General features: G+C 45.2%; 1 protein-coding gene across 1 annotated transcript in view; it reads left to right on the top strand.

Moving 5' to 3' along the window:
- LOC119846325 (complement component receptor 1-like protein) overlaps positions 1-25,605 on the top strand; it is a 112,064-nt gene extending 86,459 nt beyond the window's left edge. Inside the window, exons 9-18 of the mRNA XM_043500605.1 lie at positions 21,808-21,996; positions 22,767-22,955; positions 23,500-23,599; positions 23,727-23,809; positions 23,897-24,091; positions 24,286-24,396; positions 24,557-24,604; positions 24,827-24,893; positions 25,054-25,148; positions 25,229-25,605. Of these exons, the coding sequence (XP_043356540.1) occupies positions 21,808-21,996; positions 22,767-22,955; positions 23,500-23,599; positions 23,727-23,809; positions 23,897-24,091; positions 24,286-24,396; positions 24,557-24,604; positions 24,827-24,893; positions 25,054-25,148; positions 25,229-25,233 (1,082 nt within the window). The 3' untranslated portion in view covers positions 25,234-25,605. The remainder of the gene's footprint in view (positions 1-21,807; positions 21,997-22,766; positions 22,956-23,499; positions 23,600-23,726; positions 23,810-23,896; positions 24,092-24,285; positions 24,397-24,556; positions 24,605-24,826; positions 24,894-25,053; positions 25,149-25,228) is intronic.
- The last annotated feature ends 1,351 nt before the right edge of the window (positions 25,606-26,956 follow it).

Below are 26,956 nucleotides of genomic sequence, written 5' to 3'. Positions count from 1 at the left end.
AATTGAAACTTCCCTTGTAACTACACAAGAGTTACTGGAATTGATGTTGCCATTTTAACATCTGCAGGGTAGTTTTATCATGAAGCTCTAGCTAGTCCCTGCTATATTTCAACTAAAAATAAGCCACTAGAAATGCATAGATAAGCTATTTTCCATTTGTCATACACTACTCACCATGTGTCAATGCTGATAACAAATGAGTTCATACTTTCTGTTGTGCCTGTTCCGAGAAACTGAGTTTGAGAACATTGCATCGCTTTCTGAACCAGACACATGACACCTCTCAGAGAAGCTGATGCTTTCGACCATCAGTAACTGGGTCTCTTTGAGCTCATGGACAAACGGGAAAATGTCCCTGCCTGTATGTCAGTGGGTTGTGGACTGCAAAGCATCTGTTACCATGGAAGAATGTTTTATTTCTGGCAGTGTGGTTTGTTGTAGTCCAGTCTGGAAAATGACAGTTTTGAATGCGGGGGGAGAGGGGGAATCTCAGGAAAACTCTTTTCCAGGTACCCTTGCTCGAGGGATGGCTATTGTCTTAAGTGTTGTGAAACATGAAGGGGAGGCAGAGATTCAAACACTCCCTAGGATTCACTTGTGCAAATCGTAATCTTGTACTCTAACTATGCAAAACTAGTTATATACATAGCTCATTGCGTGGAGATGACTTAAAGAGCCACCCTTAGCACTGACGCAAACAATACAAGGTTGTGATGGGAACAGTGTGTAAGGTACTCTGACTTCTTAATCCCCCTGACCTAGAAGCCCTTAGGAAGAGCACCATGGTCAAAGGAACAAAACTGAGCTCTTCCTGGGAATGGGGAGATTAAAGGCAGGGCCAGTGTTAACTCTGCATCCGACCAAGTGAGCTGTAGCTCACGAAAGTTTATGCTCAAATAAATGTATTAGTCTCTAAGGTGCCACAAGTACTCCTTTTCTTTTTGCGAATACAGACTAACATGGCTACTACTCTGAAATCTCTCACAAACTAAATGTTCTGTTTGGTAGTAGGAGGTTTGTAATTGATGTCAGTCTGTGCCTACTTTAGAGGCCTCTGGGTTTTCCTTCTCACTGGGAGAGTAATAACATGGACATTTTGTTCTGATTATTTTTAAAGGACTTCACATGCTATAGGTGAGCCTGTGAATTGTACCAGCATATGCTGAGCAATGCAAATTTGGAGCGGGGGGGGGGCTCCCCACCACCTTAAAAATCTGAATGTCTTACATCAAGCAGGCGTTTTGCCACTGACATTAATGGGAGCAGGATTGAAATGATTAGTTACTAAGTACCACAACTCCCATTGCCATCTATGGAAAATACAGCATCTGCCCTTTCATGGACATTTATTTGTCACTATCTAATTAATGGCTCTATTATTCCTGGCTTTTCTTTTCCAAAGGCCCGGACCTGCAGTGATAGGTATTTTTGCTATTGACTTCAATAGGCACAAGGTCGGACTTATTTCTCTAGTAAGCAAAGCACTTAAGGTGCCAAACTGAGCTGTGTTTTTTACAAGTTGAGTAGGCGGCTACATGTTCTCCCATGGTTGTCAAAGGGAGTTGCATTTAGCCCCTGAGAACCATGCTGCAAATGTCCCGTCATTTGTGTTTTTGATTAAATTCCCTCGGAGTTAAACTAGATGGCTACATAGTTAGTTGCTGCTTGTTTTTCCATCAAAGAGGGAACTTGCTTTTACAGTGATGAATCTTTCTCTAGTCCAAGGGCTGAATGTGGTACAAGAAAGGTTGCTTAATGAGATTGATCACTTTTAATTGTGCCACGTTTGATCTATTAGGTTCTAATTAGGGTTGTGCCAAAGTGTTCAAAATTATCTGGGCAGTTTGACTCTTAAAACAAACAAACAGGCTGCCAAACACTATTGTTTATCAACACTCATCCGTCTGGGTAATGTCTCAGGGGCACTGTGATGCACATCGAAGTATTTTTATTTTTAAAAAACTGATACTTTGTAGTTAGGTATTTCCAAACAGAGGCGGCTAATGGGAAGTGGCTTGTGAAGAGGACAAGTGAGAAGCTGGACACGAAATAAGGCTCAATTCCGAGTAGAAATAAGGTGTAACTATTTAACTGAGGGTAAATAACCAGTGGAGCAATCTACTTATGGATGTGGCAGATTCTCCATCACCTAACATTTTTAAAATCAAGACTGGATGTCTTTCTAACGAGATGCTGTAGCTCAAATAGAAGTTATGCGCTTGATGCAAAAATCTTGGATAAGGTTCTGTAGCCTGTGTTAGAGGTCACACACAATGGTCCTTTTTGGCTTTAAAACCTAAACTCTTTTCCCAGAAAGACACAAAGTCAAGGAGATGGATAGAAACTGATTTACTCAAAGCCTTTATTGACTTTTTCCCTTAAGTTAAGCACTGTTCCTTTTATTGAGGTATTTAAATAATTAGTTAGTTTGAAACCTGTATCTCCTAGGAGACTGACATACAGGTTCTCCAAAGAGAAGGATGACACAAGCTAGACCCCTGGAGTGCCGTGGGGAGAAGGATGGTTTGTGATTCAGGCAGTGGCTTGGGAGTCAGGAGATTAGTGTTTCTTTCCACTCTGCTGCCAGTTCTCCAACAGACTCGCCATGTGGACTTGAGTAAGTCTGAATCTTTCTCTGCCTCAGGTTCCTAGTCTCTAACCCGGATATATGACCAACGTGCCTTCCTTCCAGGGAGGTGCAGGGATAAGTCTATTAATGTTTGTGTTAAGTATCAGAGGGGTAGCTGTGTTAGTCTGGATCTGTGAAAACGGCAAAGAGTCCTATGGCACCTTATAGACTAACAGATGTATTGGAGCATAAGCTTTCGTGGGTGAATACCCACTTCTTCAGATGCATGCATGGCATGTTTGTGTTGTGTTTCAATGGCACCGGCAATGAGCCCAACCCCATTGCGGGTTATAAACTGCTTTCTTGGGAATAGAGTCAGTTTTACTGGGTAGTATTTGTTGCAAGGGAAAGCACAGCCGAGACTCGTGTATGAACATAGAAATCACCCTCTCTAGGTTGTGTTTGATCTGAACTGACACGGATCTGACAAATGTCTGTAGAGGCACATTTCTACCATGCAGTTAACTCAAAACAACCAAACCAGATGTGTAAGCCATGTAGCCTGGTAGCTCAAATGCTTCCCTTGAGCTCCTTGCCCTGGTTTTGGTCAGCACAGCCACCTTATCTCTCTCTCTCCCCTCTTTGAAGCCTAGTATATCTCCATTGCTGCCTTCTACTCTAGCGGTGCAGACATGTCATTAGGATTTTCAATGTTGTATATGATAATGGTGTGTATGTTTAATAAAATTTCTAAAGCATGTTAAGGTCCCTCTTAAAGAAAAGTGCTACATGTGATGAGAGTTTGTCTTTCTGCTATGAAAAAGAGAATGTTTCACTCTGAATTATTTTTACTAGCTAGATGAGTTTCATGAAATCTTCATACCACCTTCCTTTCAAATTAAATCCTGTAATAGGATTTAACTCTACATGCTATTAGTTGATTGATTCCTTGAAGCCTTTACAATAGCAGAGGAATTCTTCCATTTGCCTAGAAATTACTACACTGAAATTTATAACTAAAATTATATCGGGGATACATTTATTCTCCATTTCCTTTTTGAATTGTACCTGGAAGACTTGCAGAAATACACACATAGAACTATATAAAAAAACAATTATTTTTTGACTATCTTATGGTGCTGCAATTTTGTTTTCCTCTATCATATAATTTTTAATGCGCATTGCAGCTAATTCTCCCATGCTTAGTAGGTCAAATAATTGGCTAGTGCTTGATCACAGGGTTTTTCTTTCAACGAGTATTTTGTTTCCTCAACTGATGTGTGTTGGCTTATATTTTGCAATATCGTTAGTAATAGTGGTAACAGTCTGTAGTCGCTACACTGCACTCAGTGTCTGGTGAAAATCTGACCTGCAGGTTGTGATGTGTTTGGTCATGGAGACCCCCTTGGAACTGTCACCCGATGTGCTGAAACTACCTCTGAGCCCATCTTCCCTGGCCAACTTGGGTCTCCAGAACCCTGTCTTGTTGAGCCAGACACGGAAGATGGCTGCAACGCAGACCCAGGGTCTGAACCACACCCCCAAAGCTGCAAACTTAACTGAAAACAGCTCAGTAAGTACTCCTGTCTCCAGCACCCAGACATCCAGCTCTCAATGGGATCCAAACCCCAAATAAATCCTTTTTACTCTGTATAAAGCTTATACAGGGTAAACTCATAAATTGTCTGCCCTCTATAAAACTGATACAGAGAGATGCACAGCAGTTTGCTCTCCCAGGTATTAATCACTTACTCTGGGTTAATTCATAAACAAAAGTGATTTTATTTAGTATAAGAAGTAGGATTTAAGTGGTTTCAAGTAATAATACACAGAACAAAGTAAGCTACCAAGCAAAATAAAACAAAACATGCAAGTCAAAGCCTAATCCATTAAGAAACTGAATACAGGTGAATCTCACCCTCAGAGATGATCCAATAAGCTTCTTTCACAGACTAGACTCCTTCCTAGTCTGGGCCCTGGTACAATCCTTTCCCCGGGTACAGACCTTGTTAGTTCCAGCAGGCGTCTTAGGTGAGAAGCAGGGGATTTCACATGACTGGGAGCCCCCTTGGTTCTGTTCCACCCCCTTTCATAGTTTTGACACAAGGCGGGAATCTTTTGTCTCTCTGGGCCCCCACCCCTCCTTCAAAATGGAAAAGTGCCAGGTTTAAGATGGATTTCAGTATCAGGTGACATGATCGCATGTCACTGTAAGACCTTATTCTCCATTCTTTCAGGGCTAGCCTGCACGTACCCAGCAAGGTTTGCGAGTAAACAAAGCTATTCACAACCAATTGTCCCAGTTAATGGGAGCCATCAAGATTCCAAGCCACCATTAATGGCCCACACTTTCCATAGTTACAGTAGGACTTCAGAGTAATACTTCATATATCTAAAAAAGAAAAGGAGTACTTGTGGCACCTTGGAGACTAACAAATTTATTTGAGCATAAGCTTTCGTGAGCTACAGCTCACTTCATCGGATGCATTTGGTGGAAAATACAGAGGGGACATTGATATACACAGACAGAGAACATGAAACAATGGGTTTTATCATACACACTGTAAGGAGAGTGATCACTTAAGATGAGCCATCACCAGCAGCGGGTGGGGGGGAGGAAAACCTTTCATGGTGACAAGCAAGGTAGGCTATTTCCAGCAGTTAACAAGAACATCTGAGGAACAGTGAGGGGTGGGGTGGGGGGAAGAAATAACATGGGGAAATAGTTTTACTTTGTGTAATGACTCATCCATTCCCAGTCTCTATTCAAGCCTAAGTTAATTCTATCTAGTTTGCAAATTAATTCCAATTCCGCAGTCTCTCGTTGGAGTCTGTTTTTGAAGTTTTTTTTGTTGAAGGATAGCCACTCTCAGGTCTGTAATCGAGTGACCGGAGAGATTGAAGTGTTCTCCAATTGGTTTTTGAATGTTATAATTCTTGACGTCTGATTTGTGTCCATTTATTCTTTTACGTAGAGACTGTCCAGTTTGACCAATGTACATGGCAGAGGGGCATTGCTGGCACATGATGGCATATATCACATTGGTAGATGCGCAGGTGAACGAGCCTCTGATAGTGTGGCTGATGTGATTAGGCCCTATGATGGTGTCCCCTGAATAGATATGTGGGCAGAGTTGGCAACGGGCTTTGTTGCAAGGATAGGTTCCTGGGTTAGTCGTTCTGTTGTGTGGTTGCTGGTGAATATTTGCTTCAGATTGGGGGGCTGTCTGTAAGCAAGGACTGGCCTGTCTCCCAAGATCTGTGAGAGTGATGGGTCGTCCTTCAGGATAGGTTGTAGATCCTTGATGATGCATTGGAGAGGTTTTAGTTGGGGGCTGAAGGTGACGGCTAGTGGCGTTCTGTTATTTTCTTTGTTGGGCCTGTCCCGTAGTAGGTGACTTCTGGGTATTCTTCTGGCTCTGTCAATCTGTTTCTTCACTTCAGCAGGTGGGTATTGTAGTTGTAGGAATGCATGATAGAGATCTTGTAGGTGTTTGTCTCTGTCTGAGGGGTTGGAGCAAATGCGGTTATATCGTAGAGCTTGGCTGTCGACAATGGATCGTGTGGTATGATCTGGATGAAAGCTAGAGGCATGTAGGTAGGCATAGCTGTCAGTAGGTTTCCGATATAGGGTGGTGTTTATGTGACCATCGCTTATTAGCACCGTAGTGTCCAGGAAGCGGATCTCTTGTGTGGACTGGTCCAGGCTGAGGTTGATGGTGGGATGGAAATTGTTGAAATCATGGTGGAATTCCTCAAGAGCTTCTTTTCCATGGGTCCAGATGATGAAGATGTCATCAATGTAGTGCAAGTAGAGTAGGGGCATTAGGGGACGAGAGCTGAGGAAGGGTTGTTCTAAGTCAGCCATAAAAATGTTGGCATACTGTGGGGCCATGCGGGTACCCATCGCAGTGCCGCTGATTTGAAGGTATACATTGTCCCCAAATGTGAAATAGTTATGGGTGAGGACAAAGTCACAAAGTTCAGCCACCAGGTTAGCCGTGACATTATCGGGGATAGTGTTCCTGACGGCTTGTAGTCCATCTGTGTGTGGAATGTTGGTGTAGAGGCTTCTACATTCATAGTGGCTAGGATGCTGTTTTTAGGAAGATCACCGATGGATTGTAGTTTCCTCAGGAAGTCAGTGGTGTCTCGAAGATAGCTGGGAGTGCTGGTAACGTAGGGCCTGAGGAGGGAGTCTACATAGCCAGACAATCCTGTTGTCAGGGTGCCAATGCCTGAGATGATGGGGCGTCCAGGATTTCCAGGTTTATGGATCTTGGGTAGCAGATAGAATACCCCAGGTCAGGGTTCTAGGGGTGTTTCTGTGCAGATTTGTTCTTGTGCTTTTTCAGGGAGTTTCTTGAGCAAATGCTGTAGTTTCTTTTGGTAACTCTCAGTGGGATCAGAGGGTAATGGCTTGTAGAAAGTGGTGTTGGAGAGCTGCCTAGTAGCCTCTTGTTCATACTCCGACCTATTCATGATGACGACAGCACCTCCTTTGTCAGCCTTTTTGATTATGATGTCAGAGTTGTTTCTGAGGCTGTGGATGGCATTGTGTTCTGCACGGCTGAGGTTATGGGGCAAGCGATGCTGCTTTTCCACAATTTCAGCTCGTGCACGTCGGCGGAAGCACTCTATGTAGAAGTCCAGGCTGCTGTTTCGACCTTCAGGAGGAGTCCACCCAGAATCCTTCTTTTTGTAGTGTTGGTAGGAAGGTCTCTGTGGGTTAATATGTTGGTCAGAGGTGTGTTGGAAATATTCCTTGAGTCTGAGACGTCGAAAATAGGATTCTAGGTCACCACAGAACTGTATCATGTTCGTGGGGGTGGAGGGGCAAAAGGAGAGGCCCCGAGATAGGACAGATTCTTCTGCTGGGTTAAGAGTATAGTTGGATAGATTAACAATATTGCTGGGTGGGTTACGGGAACCGCTGTTGTGGCCCCTTGTGGCATGTAGTAGTTTAGATAGCTTAGTGTCCTTTTTCTTTTGTAGAGAAGCCAAGTGTGTGTTGTAAATGGCTTGTCTAGTTTTTGTAAAGTCCAGCCATGAGGAAGTTTGTGTGGAAGGTTGGCTCTTTATGAGAGTATCCAGTTTTGAGAGCTCATTCTTAATCTTTCCCTGTTTGCTGTAGAGGATGTTGATCAGGTGGTTCCGCGGTTTCTTTGAGAGTGTGTGGCACAAGCTGTCAGCATAGTCTGTGTGGTATGTAGATTGTACTGGATTTTTTACCTTCAGTCCTTTTGGTATGATGTCCATCTGTTTGCATTTGGAGAGGAAGATGATATCTAGCTTCAGATACAACAATGATACCTTGGTACAAATAGGATGAACACACTCAGTAGATTATAAACTTTATAATAATACCTTACAAAAGACCTTTTGCATACAGCATATTCCAGTTACTTTATATTTACACTCTTAAGCATATTTCCATAAAACATATGGAGTGCAACGTCACACAGGTATTGCTGCATTTACTAATGTGAGTGCTAGTTAGAGCACCTCGCATCAAATTTTACAACTAGATTTAGTTGAGATGTCCAGCTAGTGATATCACAACCAAGAAAGAAGTGTTTAAATAGTGGTTCATTCCTATGGCTGGCCCTCGGTGTTTCGTTTTCTGGTCCCCTGCAAATAGATTAACAAAAAGCCAAGTCAGAGCAAAGAGCAAAATTGAAGCTTCAGTTAAAGTGCGCACACAACCCAGACGTTGATTTGCATGTGATGGAAATTGGCACCCAGGGCAACTGGCCTCCTCACCCATCCCTAGGTGTACATTGCTCTACTGCTTGGTCCAAAGTTTGACTGGTATATCTATTTCCATCATATGGGTGATGTTTTAGCAGAATAGTTACCCTGGTAAAAGCGCTAATATGGATACAGTGGTATAGTGGTATAACTTATTCCCTTGACCATATGAGATTTGCTATACTGCTGTAAGCACCTTTGTAATGACATAAGAGTCCCGTAGTGTGGACTATCTATAATGATATAGTTAAATTGGCATGACTTTCTAATACAGACAATCCCTTAGAGTCTGATCTAAGGGATGCCTATGGAATTCCAAGTTCCCTAATAAAACTAACTAGAAATATAAAGAAAAAGTATCAACTACCTGGTGCTCAAAATGACTGATTGGTGAATGTTTTCCACATGGAATTCTCTTTCATGAACTTGGCTGTGTTATTTTAAGGCCCAGGAGAGGAATGTGTGAGAGGGGAGGGAGCGGACTGTATACATACCTTTGTGGAAAGCTAAAAGCTACTTTGGCACCTCAATGTACGTTTTCTCTTGGATGATGCAGAACTGTGGTTCTCAGCCAGGTGTATGTGTACCCTTCGGGGTACGCAGAGGTCTTCCAGGGGGTACATTAAGTCCTCTAGATATTTGCCTAATTTTACAACAGGCTACATAAAAAGCACTAGCAAAGTCAGTACAAACTAAAATTTCTCACAGACAAGTAACTTGTTTATATTTCTCTGATTTGTAAATAAAATACTTATATTCTAATTGATTTTTACAATTATATGGTAAAAATGAGGAAGTCAGCAATTTTTCAGTAATAGTGTGCTGTGACACTCTTGTATTTTTATGTCTGACTTTGTAAGCCAGTAGTTAAGTGAGGTGAAACTTGGGGGATATGTAAGACAAATCAGACTCCTGAAAGGGGTACAGTAGTCTGGAAAGGTTGAGAGCCACGAATGTAGAAAGTGAGTGTTCAGAGGTGGAACAGAAATGCCTTGTCATGACCAGTAACGGTTCAAACCTTCACTGACGGAAAGTGCTGTGACTGAAAGATACGAGCAAGACTCTGTGCTGCCGCTCACAAGAGGCGTGGCACACAAGGCACTGACCAGGATCTCGGGGCTTTAAGCCCCTTTTACACCTCGCCGATTCCGGGCTCCTCAGGCGCTCGGGGCCTGTGCAGCCTCCTGCGTACATTAGAGCACAATGCGCTCACACAGGCCCCACCTGTTCCTGGAATAGTCACACCCCCGCATAACCCTCAGCAGCTTTCCCCCTGCCGCTGCCAACAGATTTCCCTGCAGCCAAGAATTCCGAAGCATGAAGTGCTCTGGCCACTTCTCTTCATGCCTTTGGCAGTACCCTACCCCAGGGGCTGCATGAGAGGCAGCTTTCGGGCTGCATATGCCAGGATATGCTTTCCCTGCACTGCGGGAATTCCTTTGGGGACCACACCATGCCCTTTGCAGTCCCTATATGCTGCAGGAGTGGTACAAAGCAGCCTGGAATCTGGCCTAATATGTCCAGCCTTACCCATTATATGCCAAGAGACCGATTCGGATTATGTTTACACTAGTTTTAAAGCCAGTGATAACTCCAATGAAATTTATGGAATAACCCCATTGTTACACTCCTGAAGATGAGATCACCATCTGACCCTAAGTAAGGAGGGTGAGCTTGATAATTAATAGCAGAATTCAGGGACTCCAAAGCTTTTGTTCATCAGGTCATTCTGCTAGTTGGTGTCTGATCGTGCTCCTAGGCATGGTAGAATGGAGATCAGGCATGTAGTTCAAAGAGGGGTTCTGTTTGTGTTGCACTTGCTTTCATTTTTTCCCCTTAACATCTGCCTGGCCTGATCTGTTTTACTCAGCTTATCTCTGGGGGAGCATCTGGGCTGGGCAAAGGAGTTTCCAAGCGGGATAAAACTTGTTGTCATAGACTCTTTCATCGGAACAGACCCAGTGCTGCTATCCAAAGGTACGGTTGCCAGTTACATATTTGTCTTGGTGGATCTCAGTATACCTGTGTGTTCACTTAGCCATTTGAAAGGAAATGGAAAAGGAAGGAGGTAAAGAGGAACACAGGAAGGCTGCTTCAGACCACAGAGATGCAAAGGGGAGGTGGTTGTGTCCTAAGGAACAGAGCCAAGTGGAATCAAATGCTATAATCCTTCCCAGTATGAGGGAAATACCCCACACTTCTCAATAGTGTTGAGTATCTGGTCGCCTTCTCATTTTCTGTAGTAGGGCTGATGAGCTTGACCCAGTAGCCTGCAGGAACTTTAGGGCACCTTGGTGTTTTGGGATCCCACAGGATGAGAAGCTGTAGAGGAATATATGTTATTAGAAAATGAGGTTGATTTTAGATCTGTTCAGAGCTCTCATGTGCACACCCACAATCTCACCTCCCAGGCTGGGACTGGTATCACCCCTTGGTATTTGGGAGTAGATAGCTTACTAGAGTTTAAAGAATTAGCTCTTGGAACAATTACAAGGGTAATGCACCTAATGCATGTGGATTTTCTGCATTGTGCAGACTTGACAGCTGGCCCAACAGAGTAGGGTTGCCAACTGTCTAATGGAACAAATACATACACCCTTGCCCTGCCCCTTCCCTGAGGCCCCGCCCCCTGCTCACTCTAGCCCCCCTTCCTCCATTGCTCGCTCGCTTTCCCCCACCATCAGTCACTTTCACCGGGCTGGGGCAGGAGGTTGAGATGTGTGTGTGGGGGGTGTGGGGGCTCTGGGCTTGGGGGGCGAGGTCAAGGGGTTCAGAGTGTAGGAGGTGGCTCCGGGCTGAGCCTGGGGCAGGGGTGGGGGTGCGGGCTCTGGGAGGGAGTTTGGGTGCGGGAGGGAGTGAGGGGTCAGGCTCTGGGAGGGAGTTTGGGTGCAGAGTACGGGCTCAGGGCTGGGGCAGGGGCCGGGATTGGGGTGTGGGAGGGAGTGGGGGCGGCGCTTATCTTGGGCAGCTCCTGAAAGCGAGTGGACACATCTGTCTGGCAGCACCTCCTAGGTGCAGAGGGTTCAGGGAGCTCTGCATGCTGCCCCTGCCTGCGGGCACCGCCCCTGCAGTTCCCATTGGCTGCAGTTCCTGGTCAATGGGAGCTGTGGAGTCCATGCTTGGGGCGGTGGCAGCGAGCGGAGATCCCTGTCCCTCAACCCACCAGGGGCCGCAGGGACGGTGCCGGCCACTTCTGAGCGCGGCTCGGAGCGAGGGCAGGCAGGAAGCCTGCCTTAGCCCTACAGAGCTGCCAGATTGCTAATGCCCCAAATCTCCCGGTTTGGCTGCAGTAGCCTCTGGGAAATAGGGCCTGATTCCAGGAGACTCCCAGTGAAACCAGGAGGGTTGGCAACCCTGCAACAGAGAGAAGTATTAGAGACCATGAAGGGATTCTCTCTACTAATTAGGGGTGCTGGGGATTCTGCTGCACCCCCTGGTTTGAAGTAGTTTCCATTGTATACAGAGTTTAGTTTGGTTGAATGGCTCACAGCACCCCCATTATAAACATTGTTCCAGCACTTCTGACATTTCTTTCACTGATGAGCTCCAGGGCTTCCTCACTGGCCTCTAGCTCCTGCCCAGTGTGGTGCCCCCAGAGTGGGAGATGACCTATAACGGCCCATGTGCCAGCTAAGGGGGCTCTTGGGGATCCTGACCCAGTGTTCACCACAGCCTGGTTGCAGCTCCCAGGCATTCCTAGTGCAGCATCTTGCTGCTGTAGTGGCATAATGTAGGACATAGGATGTTTGTGTTGTTTTTTGGCAGGCTGCCAACATTTTTTTGGAACTGTGAGTGAGAAGGGAAATGGGGATTGATTGATTTTTTTTAAGTTGAACGGAATTGCATGGGAAGGGGCACGCAAAAAGGCAGGTCTCTAACCTGAGCACTTTCTGCCTGCTGAATTTCTAAACGTCTGTTGCAAACAATGGCGATGTTTGAGAAAATCTGATTTCACAAGACTCTGTTGTAATGGAAAGACAGAGCCACCCTCAATACACGGGTCACTACCAGCTCCCTCTCTGAGTTAGAAATAATGGGAACAGGCTGTGAAACCGTAAACACATCATCTCCCCTTATCTCATAACTATTAGGTTACACCCTGTCTTACTAAATGTGTTTAGTTTTTGCAGTCAGTTAACGGAAATGACCCCGCCCTGAGTTCCACAGAAACCACAAGTCCCAATAAGATGCTGTTTTTAGTTAAAATGTAAAACAGATCTGAGCTCTACTTCTGCAAGCTGTACTGTGTGAACAGACCCTGTAGTTGTGTGGAGCCCGCCTGAAATCAACAAAGATTCTGCAAAGGCTCAAGGGTCTGGCAGCACAGGGCCAATGCCTCTTTAGACAAGCACCTAACCCATGTTTGTGTGATATAAAATGTCCTGTACTTTGCCATGCTTGCTTCAGAAGCTAGTTTTTCAGTGTGCAGCATCAAATCTATAATCTGTACAATAAACTAGCACTTCCTTATAAGAAGTACAGTTGGATTAAAAGTGTACTTCTCCTGAGCAAATTCTCCAGTGGCATAGAAATTATGTAATGACTATAGTGATATTATTTTCATATTTTAGTCATTAAAAACTTTTGGAGATCTTAAAACAAGCTTTTAAAATTCATGAAATGATTATCTGTGCTACTGACGGGGTGTTCATTGTAAAGGTACATTTTTCTTGTCAGATTTAAAACATTTGTTTTCTCTTTTTTGGGCATCCACAAACTGCATTGAGTTTTGTTTAGCAATATGAACAAATCTTTCCACAGGTGAAGAAACTATAGTTGAAAGATTTGCAATGTCTTGTTTTGTTTGTTTGTTTGTTTATTTATTAAAAATAAAATGAAAACTGAATAAAGATCCTGACTCTGTTTTCATACTTGTTACTGGAAATTGTCTGGTTAACTATTTAAAGGTGAAGTTGAAATCTAGCTTTCTGCCCTGATCCAATCACTGGATGCTCACGGAACAGAAGGAAGTTTGCCTCTTTGCTCTTGCAGCTAAGCAACTTTACTAGGGTCAATGGATTTCCTAACCAGTATGAAAGGATGTAATCTGGATAAGTATTCCTGTTTGGTCCATGTGCCACATGATGTCAGAAGAACCCACTGAAAATGAGTTCAGATACCTACTCTGGCTTCAGCTGCCGCTCTCCTACTCTCCCTACCACCTGTTACATTATGAACAGGAATGTTAAGAAGATTGGCACTGTGAAAATAATGCTATTTTTTCTAAATAGGGAAAATACATGTACTCCGTTGTGGCCAAGAGATCAATAAACAGGCTATAATGATAAGTTTTTCCAAAGCTACCAGATATTTAACAGGTATCTTTAACTGAAAGGAAAATGTAAGAAGGGATAGGCAGTGAGTGCATAGAGGTTTTGAATCGCATTTCCTCGTGATTAAGATATTACCCCTTTGAGGTAGTTAAATAGTTGAAGTTTTAAACTTGACAACTTGCCATTGCAGGTAAGACCTTCACATCCAGGATCCGCAGAGGATGAGATGAGTGGGTGTGAGGAAAGAAGGTGGTTACATGGTTAAAGCATCAGCATAAGAGTCAGAAGTTGGGGGTTCTGTTTTCTGCTCTGCTTTTGGGTCTATCACAGATTCATTGCATTTTTTATTTGTATTAGTAGAGGGCCAAGGAGCCTTAGTCATGGAGCAGGACCTCTGTGTCCTAGGTGCTGTTTAAATACAGCTTCCAGTCTGTTGTTACGCATGAGCGGCCTTAAGAAATGCTGGATGTAACTCCTTAGTGCTTGACTTTGCAACCTAAATCAATTTTTACCGAATACAATTTCCTAGTACTTTTTAAACAGCTAACTAATTCTGTTATATACAACTGCACACACTACATCTACAGAACTAACTCTATGAGCTGGCAACAGGAGAAGGTTGTTATCCCAGAATAGCTCATCAGCCACTGGGTTCGCACGCTGATTTGGGTGGAGCTCAGCTCAACTCCGCCCCTCACCACCGTCACCTTCCTCCATGGAATGGGGCCGAGCCTGCCTGGGTTGGTTCCCCCCAGCTTGAGGGATATACTGGGGGAAGGAGTGGGAGGTGGTCGTGTACTGACTTTGAGAGAGTGGTTGAATGGAGCTCAGCCTGCTGCTTTCCTTCCCTGCCCTGTGGCAACTCCCAGATGTTCTCAATGCATGGGCTGAGTCTTAGAAGAGCCCTGTTAGATTATTGTGGCAGGTTAAACATTTTCCTGGGCATGTTTCACTGACCTTTTTAACAGTTGATAACTCAGCCAAAGTGCCATGATTCCTCTGCTCATAACCCATCAAGCAGCTCTTTGGTGAGTTAGCGCATGGAGTCAAAGAGCATGAAGGAAGCATAGCTGGGCACTGGGGGCCAGGTGCTTGTTACTGCATAGAGGCTAATGCACATGGGTGACCGAATGCACCCTGTATTCACACCGTACATGCTATTGTAATAATCTCTGCACAAAGGATGCCTTGGAAGGTATCATTTGAAAACTCATAATTCACAGGTCAATATCACGGTAAAATGTGTGTGGCATTATATGTAAAGTTATGAATTCCCCCCTGCATGACGTTGGTGGGGCATGTTCAAACTTCAAAACAATTGGGCAAAACAGGTTTTAAAGGGATGTGCGTTTACCTCAAATTTACATGTAAACAGAATCCTCGGCCAATGAAAGGGGGAAAACGGAGGACAAGAGAGGTCTGCATTTCAGCAAACGGGGTGAGGGGAAAAAACAGCATGGGACTTTTTACTAGGAGATTTTGCTGCCTGACTCTCACGTGGAAGGAATTTATACTAGAAAGTGCTCTCAAGAGCTTGCATTTCCAATGGGGAAATGAAATATAAAAGTGAGGGGCAAACGCCCCACGCCACTCCTTTCTCCCTGTCCATCTCCATCTTTGTACATGAGAAGACCAGAAGAAACAGCTGCTGGACTTGAGGGAGGTGTCCTGACAGGAAAAGTTCAGTCTGTAATGCTTATAGGATGGGGTAAGGACTTCACTTTTGAATCAAGTATAGTTTGTTAAGCACCAGGAAGCTTTTTACCTTTATTTTTCATGTAACCATTTCTAACTTTCATGTGTCATTATTGGTTAAAATCTCTTTGTATTTAAATAAATCTGTTTTTATTCTTTTATTGAAACTAAGTTAAATTGTCTGGGTAACTCAATTTGAGGTGACAAATTATTGTGTATTATTCCCTTAAAGCAAGGGTGGGCTTTTGGCCCGAGGGACACATTGGGGAATAGAAATTGTACGGCGGGCCATGAATGCTCACAAAATTGGAGTTGGGGTGCAAGATGGGGTGCAGGTTCCGGCTGGGGGTGAGGGCTCTGAGGTGGGGCTGGAGATGAGAGGTATGGGGTGAAGGAGTGTGCTCTGTGCTGGGATCGAGGGGTTTGGAGAGCGGGAGGGGGATCAGGGTTGGGGTGTGGGGAGAGGCTCAGGGGTGCAGGCTCCGAGCAGCACTTACTTCAAACATCTCCCGGAAGCAGTGGCATGTCCCTCTCCGGCTCTGATGCGGAAGCACGGCCAGGTGCTTGTGCACACTGCCCCATTAGCAGGCGCCGCCCCTACAGCTCCCATTGGAGCCCCAGAGAGGGCCATTGGAGCATGTAGGAGCCGGAGCAGGGCCATGCCGTGGCTTCTGGGAGCCACGCGGTGCGGCCCTCAACCCACCGCCCCAGCTTGAGCACTGGAGCAGCCCCCGACCCAGTGCCCCAGCTGGAGTGGCGGAGCGGGGCCGAGCCTCGTGGTGCAGGCCCCCTTCCCCTTGACCCAGCACCCCGGCTGGAGCAGGGCAAGCTCCAGCCCCTGCTCCCCAGCGGGAGCTTGGGGGCTGGCTTAAAATGGCTCATAGGCCATAGTTTGCCCACCCCTGCCTTAAAGGGACAACAGAACTATCTCTGGACTGCCTAGAAAAGTGTTTGGTTTTTTTTGTTGTTGGTTTTTTTTTTTTTAGGAGGGGAGGGGAAATCTGGGAGTGTCTTGAGTTTACCCTGAAGAAGTAACCAAGGCTGATAAAAGCCAAAGTGTAACCCAAGCGTGGCTGGCAGGTTGTGACTTGCACAAAGGAAGGCTGTTCGTGGATGGCCCAGGTGGGAGCTACTTCCGCAAGGCGTTGTAAGGCATCCTAGGTTGCAGGACAGGGGTGACACAGCGCTCAGTGGTCTGGATTGCACCTCGCCGTGTCACAACCTGTATTTGGAATCACACACATGGGTGGCTCAGAAGCCAGTCACTGCACTGAGAGGCAAGTGCCATAGAGAAGGATAACTGTGAGAAGCTAATTGTGTATAAAGCTTTTCTGGAGCAGCTTCACTCCCCTGAGCACACTTCCTGGACTTGGCAAACCAGGTCTGACGGGTGTGACAGAATGGTGGTGGTGACGGACATTTGAGGAAGAATTTCAGGATGATAAAGGCTTTCCTAGAGATATGGGTGGAGTTCAGCCCAGAGCAGCAGCCTAGAGCAGCAAAGAGAAACAGGACCTCAGACTGTAAACTTTGTGGGACAAAGACCAGGCCTCTGCGTCAGCTAGGAACCACTGCATGGTTTCAGTGCTATACAACATTTTCTTCCATCGGACTGACTCACCCTTTATGTTGATTTTACAGAGAATTGTTTTAAAAAAAAAAAAACAAAAACAACCTAATAAAAACTTTAGCCAAGTCCTGGAGCCTTTATTGAGTACTTACTCGGTCCCTCTTTAAACACCCTTTTCAGTCACTGACTCTTGCCAGAACATCAGGACATGTGTCCTACTGTGTTGGATCAGAAACTAAATATAGCAGTGTGGAATGGACCAGGTATATGCATTATGGGATTGTTTCCTCTTCCTTCCCCCCACTCCTCTCCACCCTGAGACTTTTTTCAGAGTAGCAGCCGTGTTAGTCTGTATTCGCAAAAAGAAAAGGAGTACTTGTGGCACCTTAGAGACTAACAAATTTATTAGAGCATAAGCTTTCGTGAGCTACAGCTCACTTCATCGGATGCATTTACCCTGAGACTGCGAGACAGGCATCAATATTCAGATTAAAACCAGCCATGCCTGATGGTTGAATTTATATCAAAGAACGAGGGAGTCGTTTTTGGTCTAATGAAATAACAGTGATGTACAGCTTCTTCATAAAAGGAAAAAAGTGAACAGAGTGAGGTTAGTACAACCACTGGGGCTTTATATCTTTTGAAAGAAACAACTCTGGCCAGTGGAGGAACCCCACTCCTGCCGGCAGCACCGGCAAAGGCTCTTGCACTCAGGGATACAGAGTGGAAGGGGGGGGGGCTTTAAGTGTTTCAATTTTACACCAAATTTTTTCCACCAAATGTATCCGATGAAGTGAGCTGTAGCTCACGAAAGCTTATGCTCTAATAAATGTGTTAGTCTCTAAGGTGCCACAAGTCCTCCTTTTCTTTTTGCGAATACAGACTAACGCAGCTGCTACTCTGAAACCTAATTTTACACCCTAATGCACAAAAGCAAATGAGGGTTAGATGGGGTGGGTGGTTGCCTGAGCAGCTGCCCCTCCCTGTAATGTGCCCACGGCTGCACCCACCAAGACACACGTGCCAAGGGGCGAGCCGGCCCCCTGCCTCTGGGGCCACAGGTTCGATGCTGATCCCTGGGGGGAACCAATAACTCAGGGCCCAGCGCAGCCTCCCCCCCCCCCTCCCCCGACCCCAGCACTTGTTCCCCGGACAGCGCCTGGGTACAAAGCAGTGACACAAGCCCCGCCCCCACTTCTTGGGCCCCGCCCCACCTCTCCTGGCCACGCCCCTGCTCCCCGCCTCGCTGTCCCTCGCGCTCCGGGCTCGACGGTGCTGGGGGAGCCTCCGCTGCCGGCCCCGCCATGCTCTGGGCTCCGCGCTGCCGGCCCGTCGCCCGCGGGCTCCTGATGCTGCTGCTGCTCGTGCCCGGGGCTCGCGGTGAGTCGCAGCGGGCGGTGCCCCGGGCTGCGCGGGGCCGGCGCGCGGGGAGCTGCTGCTGCCCCGGGCTGGCTGTGCCGGGTGCGGAGCGGGAGGCAGCGAGTCCCGCCCGCGGGGAGCCCCCTGGGCAGCGAGCGGGCGCGGGACAGCCGGGGCCCGGGTTCCCGATGAGAAGCGGGCTTGGCTCGGCGGCCCGGTCTTTCCGCTGCCAGAGACTCGCTCAGGGATTTCCCTACAACCCTCCCTGAATTCCCCCCCCCCCCCCACACACACACACACGCATTTTTGTGAACTAGTTACATGCCGTGTTGCTAATTTAGTGATTGTTTGGAAATTTGAATTGAAATATTAATACACACTTTCAAAGCACATAAAGTGTGTGATAAAATATGTGGATCTGAAAAAGTATAATAGATTGGAGAAGTATGAACGTAGACTAGCTTCCTTTTATAGGTGGTGGGTTTTTTTATGACAGTGTCAGTGCATTCACTTTGGTGATGTTGGCCAATCTAATAATTTCAAATGATGATTTGTAAGTAAAGTCTAAGTGAATTCTCCCTGACAGCTAGTGGTGAGCTAGGGGCTGGGGGGAAAGGCTTCAGGACCAGATTGTATTTACATTCACACCTAATCCTCCTAGGTATCCAGCAAACAGAGCTGTATTGCCCAAGTGATAGATTTTGGCTGGGGTTGGGTTACAAATCACTTGGGGGGGTAATGAAATGTTGTTGTTCTTATTGTATGAGTAAAGGGCAGTAGAACTGTACTTAGCCAGTACTGATTGAGGGGGTGGGGACAGGTGTTTTCCTTGATGGTCCGCCTGAGTCACAAGTGTGATTTGACCTGTCCCTCTCCCCTGTTTAAAGACAGAGCTGATTAGGCTCCATAGAGAGTCTTTTGTTTTGTTAAGTGATCACTGGAACCGAAATCAGTGATAATCGGGTCTAAGTGCATAGACCAGCTGTGGCACTGTGTTTCTGTGGCAGAGATGGTCCAGTCTGCACTAGCACCCACTGAGCACTCAGCTGAAATCACTGAGAGTCAGGTGGAACCTCAAAAGACCAACTCGCAGAGGTCACAGTGGCAGGTGGCAGCAGAAGGTGACTGTGCAGGGCCATTGTCAACAGAGCAATGGAGTGAACGAACAACAGTGGCCAGAGCGAACAGTGAACAGCTGCAGGAATGAGCAAGGTGCCTTCTTCCCCCCTACCTGGGAGGTGAATCATGTGAAAGCACCTCTGAACTCTGAGTCTCCACTGACCAAGGACAACACCGGTGAGTGTTAATGAGACTGTTAAGAATGCTGGAGACACAACACAGTTCATGCGAACAAACATGGCTGTGGCATCATATTTTCAATTTAAGCAGGAGATACCACAAACTGGAGGCCAGTGTTAAGTGCATTGTCACTTTTTCATCCTGAAGTTGAACACTGGTTCCTAACAAGACCAGCAAATGCTCACTATCTTTCTGCAAGAAACTCAACTGACTGGCTAGAAGCGTCGGGTGAAAGATTCAACAGTTGAAAAATTGAAGAACTCTCTCACCACATTCAAAAAATTTGCATTCGTGGCTGATGAATGCACCGATGTAAATGGGCATCAAGTATTAAGTCATTGTGTACGTTATCTTGATGTCACTGGTTGGCCAGTAGATGCATTTCAAGATGTTCAAGTTATTGAAGACACATTGGCTGCATCTATGACAACCCACATCTTAGAAGAGTTAAATGCTTGTCAATTGGACCCCAAACAGATGGCTGCTTGTGCATTTGATGGAGCTGCAAACTTCTCTGGAAGACATGGTGGAGTACAAGCTTTGCTCAGGGAAAAGTGCAACCCTAATCTCTCCTATACACACTGCAGAGGCCATCTACTCCAACCAGTGCTAGTATGAGCTGCAGACTCTTCAAAAGACATTTTAAAAGCTATAAATTTAATGTCTTCATTATATTCTTTTTTCAGCAAGAGTCCAAAAAGACTGAATATCTTGGAAAATATACTGGGACTGAAATTCAAATTAGTCCAACCTGGAAAAACTCTCTGGTTTTCTCATGAGCGATCCTTCGCTGTTGTCTTTTGCCATCCTCTCTCTTGTAAGTCTACTGTTGAAATCACTTGGGTCATTAAATAATGCCATCCAGGCATCTGCTACAACAGTAGTAGATCTTTGTCCAGCTATAGAAGCTACAATTGGATCAATCGGAGATATCCATTGGAAAAAGTACTGGAAGAAGCAAAGACTTCAGTCCAGAAGTTGACTAATGGAGGCAGTTATATTGAATCCTTAAGTGAAGAGGACAAGAAGTGTTTAAGTACACAGACTTGATTCTTAAAAATCTACAACAGCGACTTGTAGATTCTACTCAACCTCTCCGTAGCTTTTACAGATCACTGTCCTATAAAACACCAACAGTTGAGTGGAGTGAGGCACTACCAGCCATGGGATCAGGACAGAATGGAGAATTTGAACACTGAGTGGAATATCATACGACGAACGAATGAAGGTTTCCTGGGATGAAAGAAGTAGGAATTCATCTCTTGCTACTCCAAGTCACATAATTTTGTGTTCTGAAAGAAGTTGCCATCTGCCTGATCATGTGAAAGAAGTTCATTAACAGAGTTGTGCAAAATTATAACAATAAACCAAGAAGGATGTAGATGTAGTGCTTCATAGAAGGCTTGAGTATCCAACTTTAATTTGTGTGATTGATTTTAAAACATGAGTTAAATCTAATAAAATGGTCATTTACACACCCCCCATTTCAATTCCTGGGAAAAACACTGGACCCCGCTGTGTTTCCGCTGCAGGAGACAAAACAGGGAAATTATAGAGTGTGCGCCCCGACCATCTTGGCTAATAGCCGTTGATGGACCTGTCCTCCATAAACTTAACTAATTCTCCAACGATTATCCATCTCTAAAACTGTACGATTGTTTACAGTTCAAAGAATTAATTGATGGCATGGCTACAAGGGCAGTACACCTCATGCACATGGACAGCTCACACTGTGGAGTCTCAGAAATATTAAGAATTTTCTTGTTTGTCTTGGCTATGTTGTTCAGTGGTACTTTCACTTGTGTGTAGGAGGCAGAGCTTTGAAATACTTGTAGGAGAGAGAGAAGTAGCAATTCTGGGATTGGGCCTTTCTTCTTTTAGCCTGTTTTGTCAGATACTAACACTGTAAAAGTCACTCTAGTCATCTTGCGGCATCTTCCTATATGATTTTCAGAACAGTCCTTTTGCAAAATTCCTTTTTATACAGTGTCTAGGCTGAAAACAATCCCAGGCACCCCTGAAAATCGACTAGTCATGCAGTGGGGACTCATCTACTCTGTGCTGCTAATCCAATCACTCTGCACCTAACCCCTGGCTGTGGAAAGCTCTTCTGTGCTCATAGGCTACTGGAAAACCTGAGGAACCCCCCACAACACTGCTCACCTGACCTGTGGCAGGTCCCTAAGGCATGTCAGGATCCTTTTCAACAAAGGCAGCTAGGTGAAATTATTTAAAATAAATATCTTTCCTATTGAAATGAGAGTACGTTCTTATGTTTTTCTGATTGATAGGTCTGTGTGGGACCCTGCCAACGCTCAGTCGTGCCATCCCCCGTGATGCTAACCGCACAGAGGGCTTCCCTATCAACGCAGAAGTGACATACAAGTGCGTTGATGGCTTTGTTAAAATCCCTGGAAAGTCAGACACTGTAGTTTGCCTTTCAAACTCAGAGTGGTCAACCATTGGAGAATTTTGTGGTCGTAAGTATTTTATTTTCTCTGGAACAAATTTGCTCGGGCCAGCCTTCGCTGATGGAAATGTCAGACTCCGCCCCGCTGAATGATGCCTCCATTCTCTGCATGCTCATACAGTTTTGCTGCATCACCTGGCGCATATGAAATAAAGCTGTTTCAGAAATGATATAGCTGAGTAGTACCACTTATATTGCATAAAGGTCCTGGCCAATGGTAGCTAGGGGGGAAAGCCTATTCCTGCACCCCACACACCCTGAACCCCTCATTGCTCCATTGGGGCACAGGCATCAACAATTTTCTTAACTGGGTCGCCAGAAAAAAAGTTTGAAAACCACTGCCCTAAAGAACTCTAAATCCAGATTAACAAGAAGATGCAACAAATCAGCAAAAACAGGGAGATCTCAGCTGGTAGTTGAAATCACAATTTCTGATGTGTAAAGAAGGGAGTCCTGGTGGAGGGATGCAGAGAATAGGGGTTTACGGGTCTATGCCACGTGCAGTTTAAGCTACTGGCACGAGGAAAAGAGGGTGGGCTGAGGAGAGTAATCCTGGCAGATTGTTTCTCTTTCTACATGCTTTAACCTACCAATGCCTTTCTCTCTCTTAGCTCCATAGCTGCTGCCGCCTTTAAATAGGGCTACCAGATAGCAACTGTGCAAAAACTACATAAGAAAAAGTCCCAAAAAACTGGACTGTCCCTTTAAAAATGGGTCACACTACCTCTAAATCATAAACTTTTGGGGAAGGTTTTTTAAAAACGTGTGTTTTTTGGTTAGGTGGCTGTGGTGCCCCACCAAGGTTAAAATCTGCTGCCTTAAGTAAGGAAGATGAGAAGAAGAATTACCATCCTAGTGGGTCCACTGTGAGTTATGTCTGCCGTCCAGGATATGAGAGGACAGAACTGACACCTGTCATTACTTGTCTTGAGAATTTAATATGGTCAGAAACCCCTGAGTTCTGTAGAGGTGGGTGTCTTTTTTGTCACTTTTTTCTCTCTTTCCATTGAGCGAGTGGCCCTCTGTGAGCAGACAGGAGTGTTTTGTGTTAAACAGCTGGTTCACATTTCAGCACCGGCTGGTCAATTTTAGTTTGGAAAAACCTTTTTTGTCAGGTTTTGATGTTAAATTAAGCTTCAAATGGAGAGAGAAAGCAAAGTGAGTACTATTGAACAGTAGACAGCGTTTGCAGTAGTTAAGCTTTTCGTTGTGCTTCCCAGCAGCCATCGGAAATCACAAATAATGCAGTAAAGTTAATATCATACTGTGGTAACACAGTTCAACCAAACAGAATCACCATATTAAAAGATAAATACAATATTTAATAACTATGCTACCTAGCATGTATATCTTATATTCTGTTCAACAAACACAGGCTGCATCTTAATACTGATGTGCATTTCTTGTGCAGTCTTAGACTCAAGTAGTCTGGCATGCCTGATTAGGAAAATACTTGATGTATATAAGAGGCCATATATTTTTATGTGCAAATACTGATCTTGTTCTGTGCTAGGGAAAACTTGTGGTGTTCCAAAAGGACCAGAGCGTGGCAGAGCTGTTGATATAACAAATGACCTGTATGGTGCAAAAGTAAACATAATTTGTGATGACGGGTGAGTTTTGGGCAACTGGTGCTGATTAATTCACAGAGCAATTTGCATCTGAGTTATACCTTGGAATTGTGTCCGCCAACGGTGGCAGCAGCGGTAAATATTAAGAAGCTTTTTCTCTTTTCTTTAGGTTTAGATTACGTGGGCGGACTTTCATCCAGTGTTTGCTGAAGGGAGATCAAGTTGAATGGAGCCCATTTCCAACTTGTCAAGGTTTGGAGCCAAGCTCCTTACTCTTTACTATTCACCTCTAACTGAAATGTGCATTAATATTCATGATGACATTCTCTTTTCCTTCAGCTATTACTTGTTCTCCTCCTCCTAATATTGCCAATGGGACACACAATGGCAGCAAAGTGGAAATCTTTCACTATAACTCATTGGTAATTTACAAATGTGACCATAATTTCTCACTTACTGGAGAGGCCTCCATTCACTGTACAACTAAAGATAACATCAATGGAGTCTGGAACGGGTCTGCCCCTGAATGCAAAGGTGACTGCCTGTTTTTTTTAGTTGCTGTTGGAACTTAAGAAATGGCGGTCATTTGTAAAGGAAAGTGATAGGCTATAATCTTCTTTTTGCCTTAGTCATAATTACCCAGGACAAACCTGCAGCTAGTCACTATGCACCTATTCCTGTTTTGATAACTTGACAACCCCTCTATTGAAATGAGAGTATGTTCTTAGGTCTGTGTGGGACCCTGCCAACGCTCAGTCATGCCATCCCCCATGATGCTAATCGCACAGAGGGCTTCCCTATCAATGCAGAGTGGTCAACAATTGGAGAGTTTTGTAATGGTAAGATGTTTTAGTTTCTCTGGAACAAATTTGGTCGGGCCAGCCTTAATTCTATACAAGATTGACAGGAACAGGAATAGGAAGTAATTTTATATTTGAGGGTACTGAATTACACTCAAACATATTTCTATATTATCTCTTACATTTTTGTTCTCTTCAGGGCATGGCATTGATAAACCCAGCAGCATCAGCATCAGCATCATCATCAGTATGTCTGCTTCTAATTGATTCTCTCAAAGTTGCATGCACAATATTGGGGAACAGAAGGGGGATTGGATTTGACAGTCTAGCCATCATGGGAGATCCAACATCATGAACCAAAAGCTTTTCATAATATCTGGTCTGGCATACTACTTATCTGTGATAAAATATAACTTCATTGCCTGATCACAGTTGTTTGTTGTATTATTCCCCCCCTCTTTTCTTCAAGGTGCTGTCATCATTGTTTGTGCTGGGATCATTGTAGCTTCCATTATAATATGGCAAAAGAAAAAACAGTAAGATAGCAGACAATTTTTTTTAATTCTTTACTAATTTTCAACTTATCCTCATGACATTTCATTACTGCATGAAAAGGTATTTCCTTCTGAGATATTTTCTTTATCCAGTTCTAGTTCTATAAAATTAGCAAATGTTCTCTCCTTTCTTGCTATTCAGTTCTTACAGTGTAAGTCTGGATTCCCAAAAGCATCACATTACAACAGAACATGATTTCCAGATGAGTGAAACAAAATCTTATTTCATCTTGAAAGGTATATATTTTTAGAGAAAAATATTTTCCTGGCTCGTACATAACTATTTTTGATTTTAATTGTTTGTCTTCCTTTTGCAGCATAACAGACATTGGAAGAAAATCATGGAAAAGTTAGGAGATTAGACCACCCCGGGGCAACTGCAGTTACTTTCACTACAACTTCTTAACACTTTATCATATGTGTTATTTGGAATAGGCCTTTTTCTTATATAAAAGGGATACTGAAAAAAGTGATGTTGAGCTCTAGCCCTGTGCTCTCATCTAATCACTATATCTTTACTTCCCCCACTCCCACCCTCACTTCCTGTTAGGCTGTGCATAACACAGGCAGCACATACTTGTTTTAACTCTGAAAAATATTTCCATAAGATCCCAGGGGGGCACAAGGGGAGGGAGCAGATTGTGTATTTTAATTGCATCTGTGAATAGCAGAATTATAGAACATATGATGCTTACTTAGTGCTTGGGTAAGGAATATTATTGTATGGGCTGATTGATTGCAGTTTCCCCTCTACAGCATACAAAATGTCCTATTGTCGTGTACATGTTTGGGCTCAGGCTGGGGCCCTGCAAAGGGCTTAAAGCCTTTCCTGAAGTTCTCAGCTTGTGCAATTTAATAAAAAAGTTTAGAATAGGTATCAAGTATCACGGGGTAGCCATGTTCCCCAGGGCGGGATTTCAGGCATCATGGTGGAGAGAGGACAATCAATCAAATGAATCCACGTGATCTATCCCCCCATTTAAAGAATCCCCCCAAACACCATCTGGCAGGAGGAGCCCAACGCTGGGAAGGTTTCCCCTCCCAGAGCCTTGCCTGGGGAGGGCGAGGAGCAGCCAGTCCGGGGGGGGGGGGGTTCAGAAGCACCAGAACTGAGGGTCTAGTAGCATGGGATGGGGGGAGGGGAGAGCGCGGTACCTTCCCTTCAGCCAACGCCCGGGTCCGGCCCCGCTCCGGCTCCGTCCTTGCTCTGGATGCTGGAGCAGCCGCCGCTCTCTCGCGCGGGAGCCGCTTCCGGCTTTGAACCTCGCCCGCGCCTCCCCATTGGCTGGCCAGGCGCCCAATGGGACGCTGTTCCCAACTGCGCGTGCGCCGGAGGCCGCGTGCTGCGTCTCGTTCCCCGCCGAGCGCAGGGGCACCCCAGCCCTGCGCTGACACACAGCAAAGGGGGTTTATTACGGGCTCCTCCAGGGAGCAGCACCTGCACCCTCACCTTTCCCGGGGGCGGAGGCGCCTCCTCACCCCCCCCCACCCCCTTAGCCTGAGGAAGTCTGTTACATGCCACTGGCTCTCCCTGGGCAGGAAGACCTAGGTACACCCAGCCTGTGCCCCTGAACACTTGCCCAAATAAACAGTAAACACTTGGCTTAACCCCAGCGGCCGAGATTACAGAAAGTGAGAATAAAATTAACAAAGAACAGAGTTTCATAGGAACGTGGGAAACAAGTCCTTACCTAAACCATCAAAATCAGAGCAGGCTCTCAGGACACAGTCCGGTTAACTTCCTGGCGGAAGACATTTCTCCCACCCCAAGTCTGCTGCAGGGTTTTCAACTGAGGCTGCCTGCAGCCCACGCGGTCTGGTAGTTTACGAGGTGCAGGATGAAGGGGTGCCTTCTGTATATACCCCTGACCTTCATTGTCTTTAGTCCAAGGCAGGATAAGCACCCAGGGCTTGTTTTTGCCCACCTACTCTTCTTCTGGTGTGTCGGCATTGCTTTATTACATAGACTTTGAACGTAAACGGATATGCGTTCTGTTATTTTACAATGCTACATTTACATCCCAACAGATGTACACCTTGGAGTT

Source organism: Dermochelys coriacea, chromosome 21 (genome assembly GCF_009764565.3).
Source record: "Dermochelys coriacea isolate rDerCor1 chromosome 21, rDerCor1.pri.v4, whole genome shotgun sequence".
NCBI classification, from domain to species: domain Eukaryota; kingdom Metazoa; phylum Chordata; order Testudines; family Dermochelyidae; genus Dermochelys; species Dermochelys coriacea.
The sequence above is the reverse complement of the archived record's forward strand: the minus strand, read 5'-3'. Positions and strand labels throughout refer to the sequence as shown.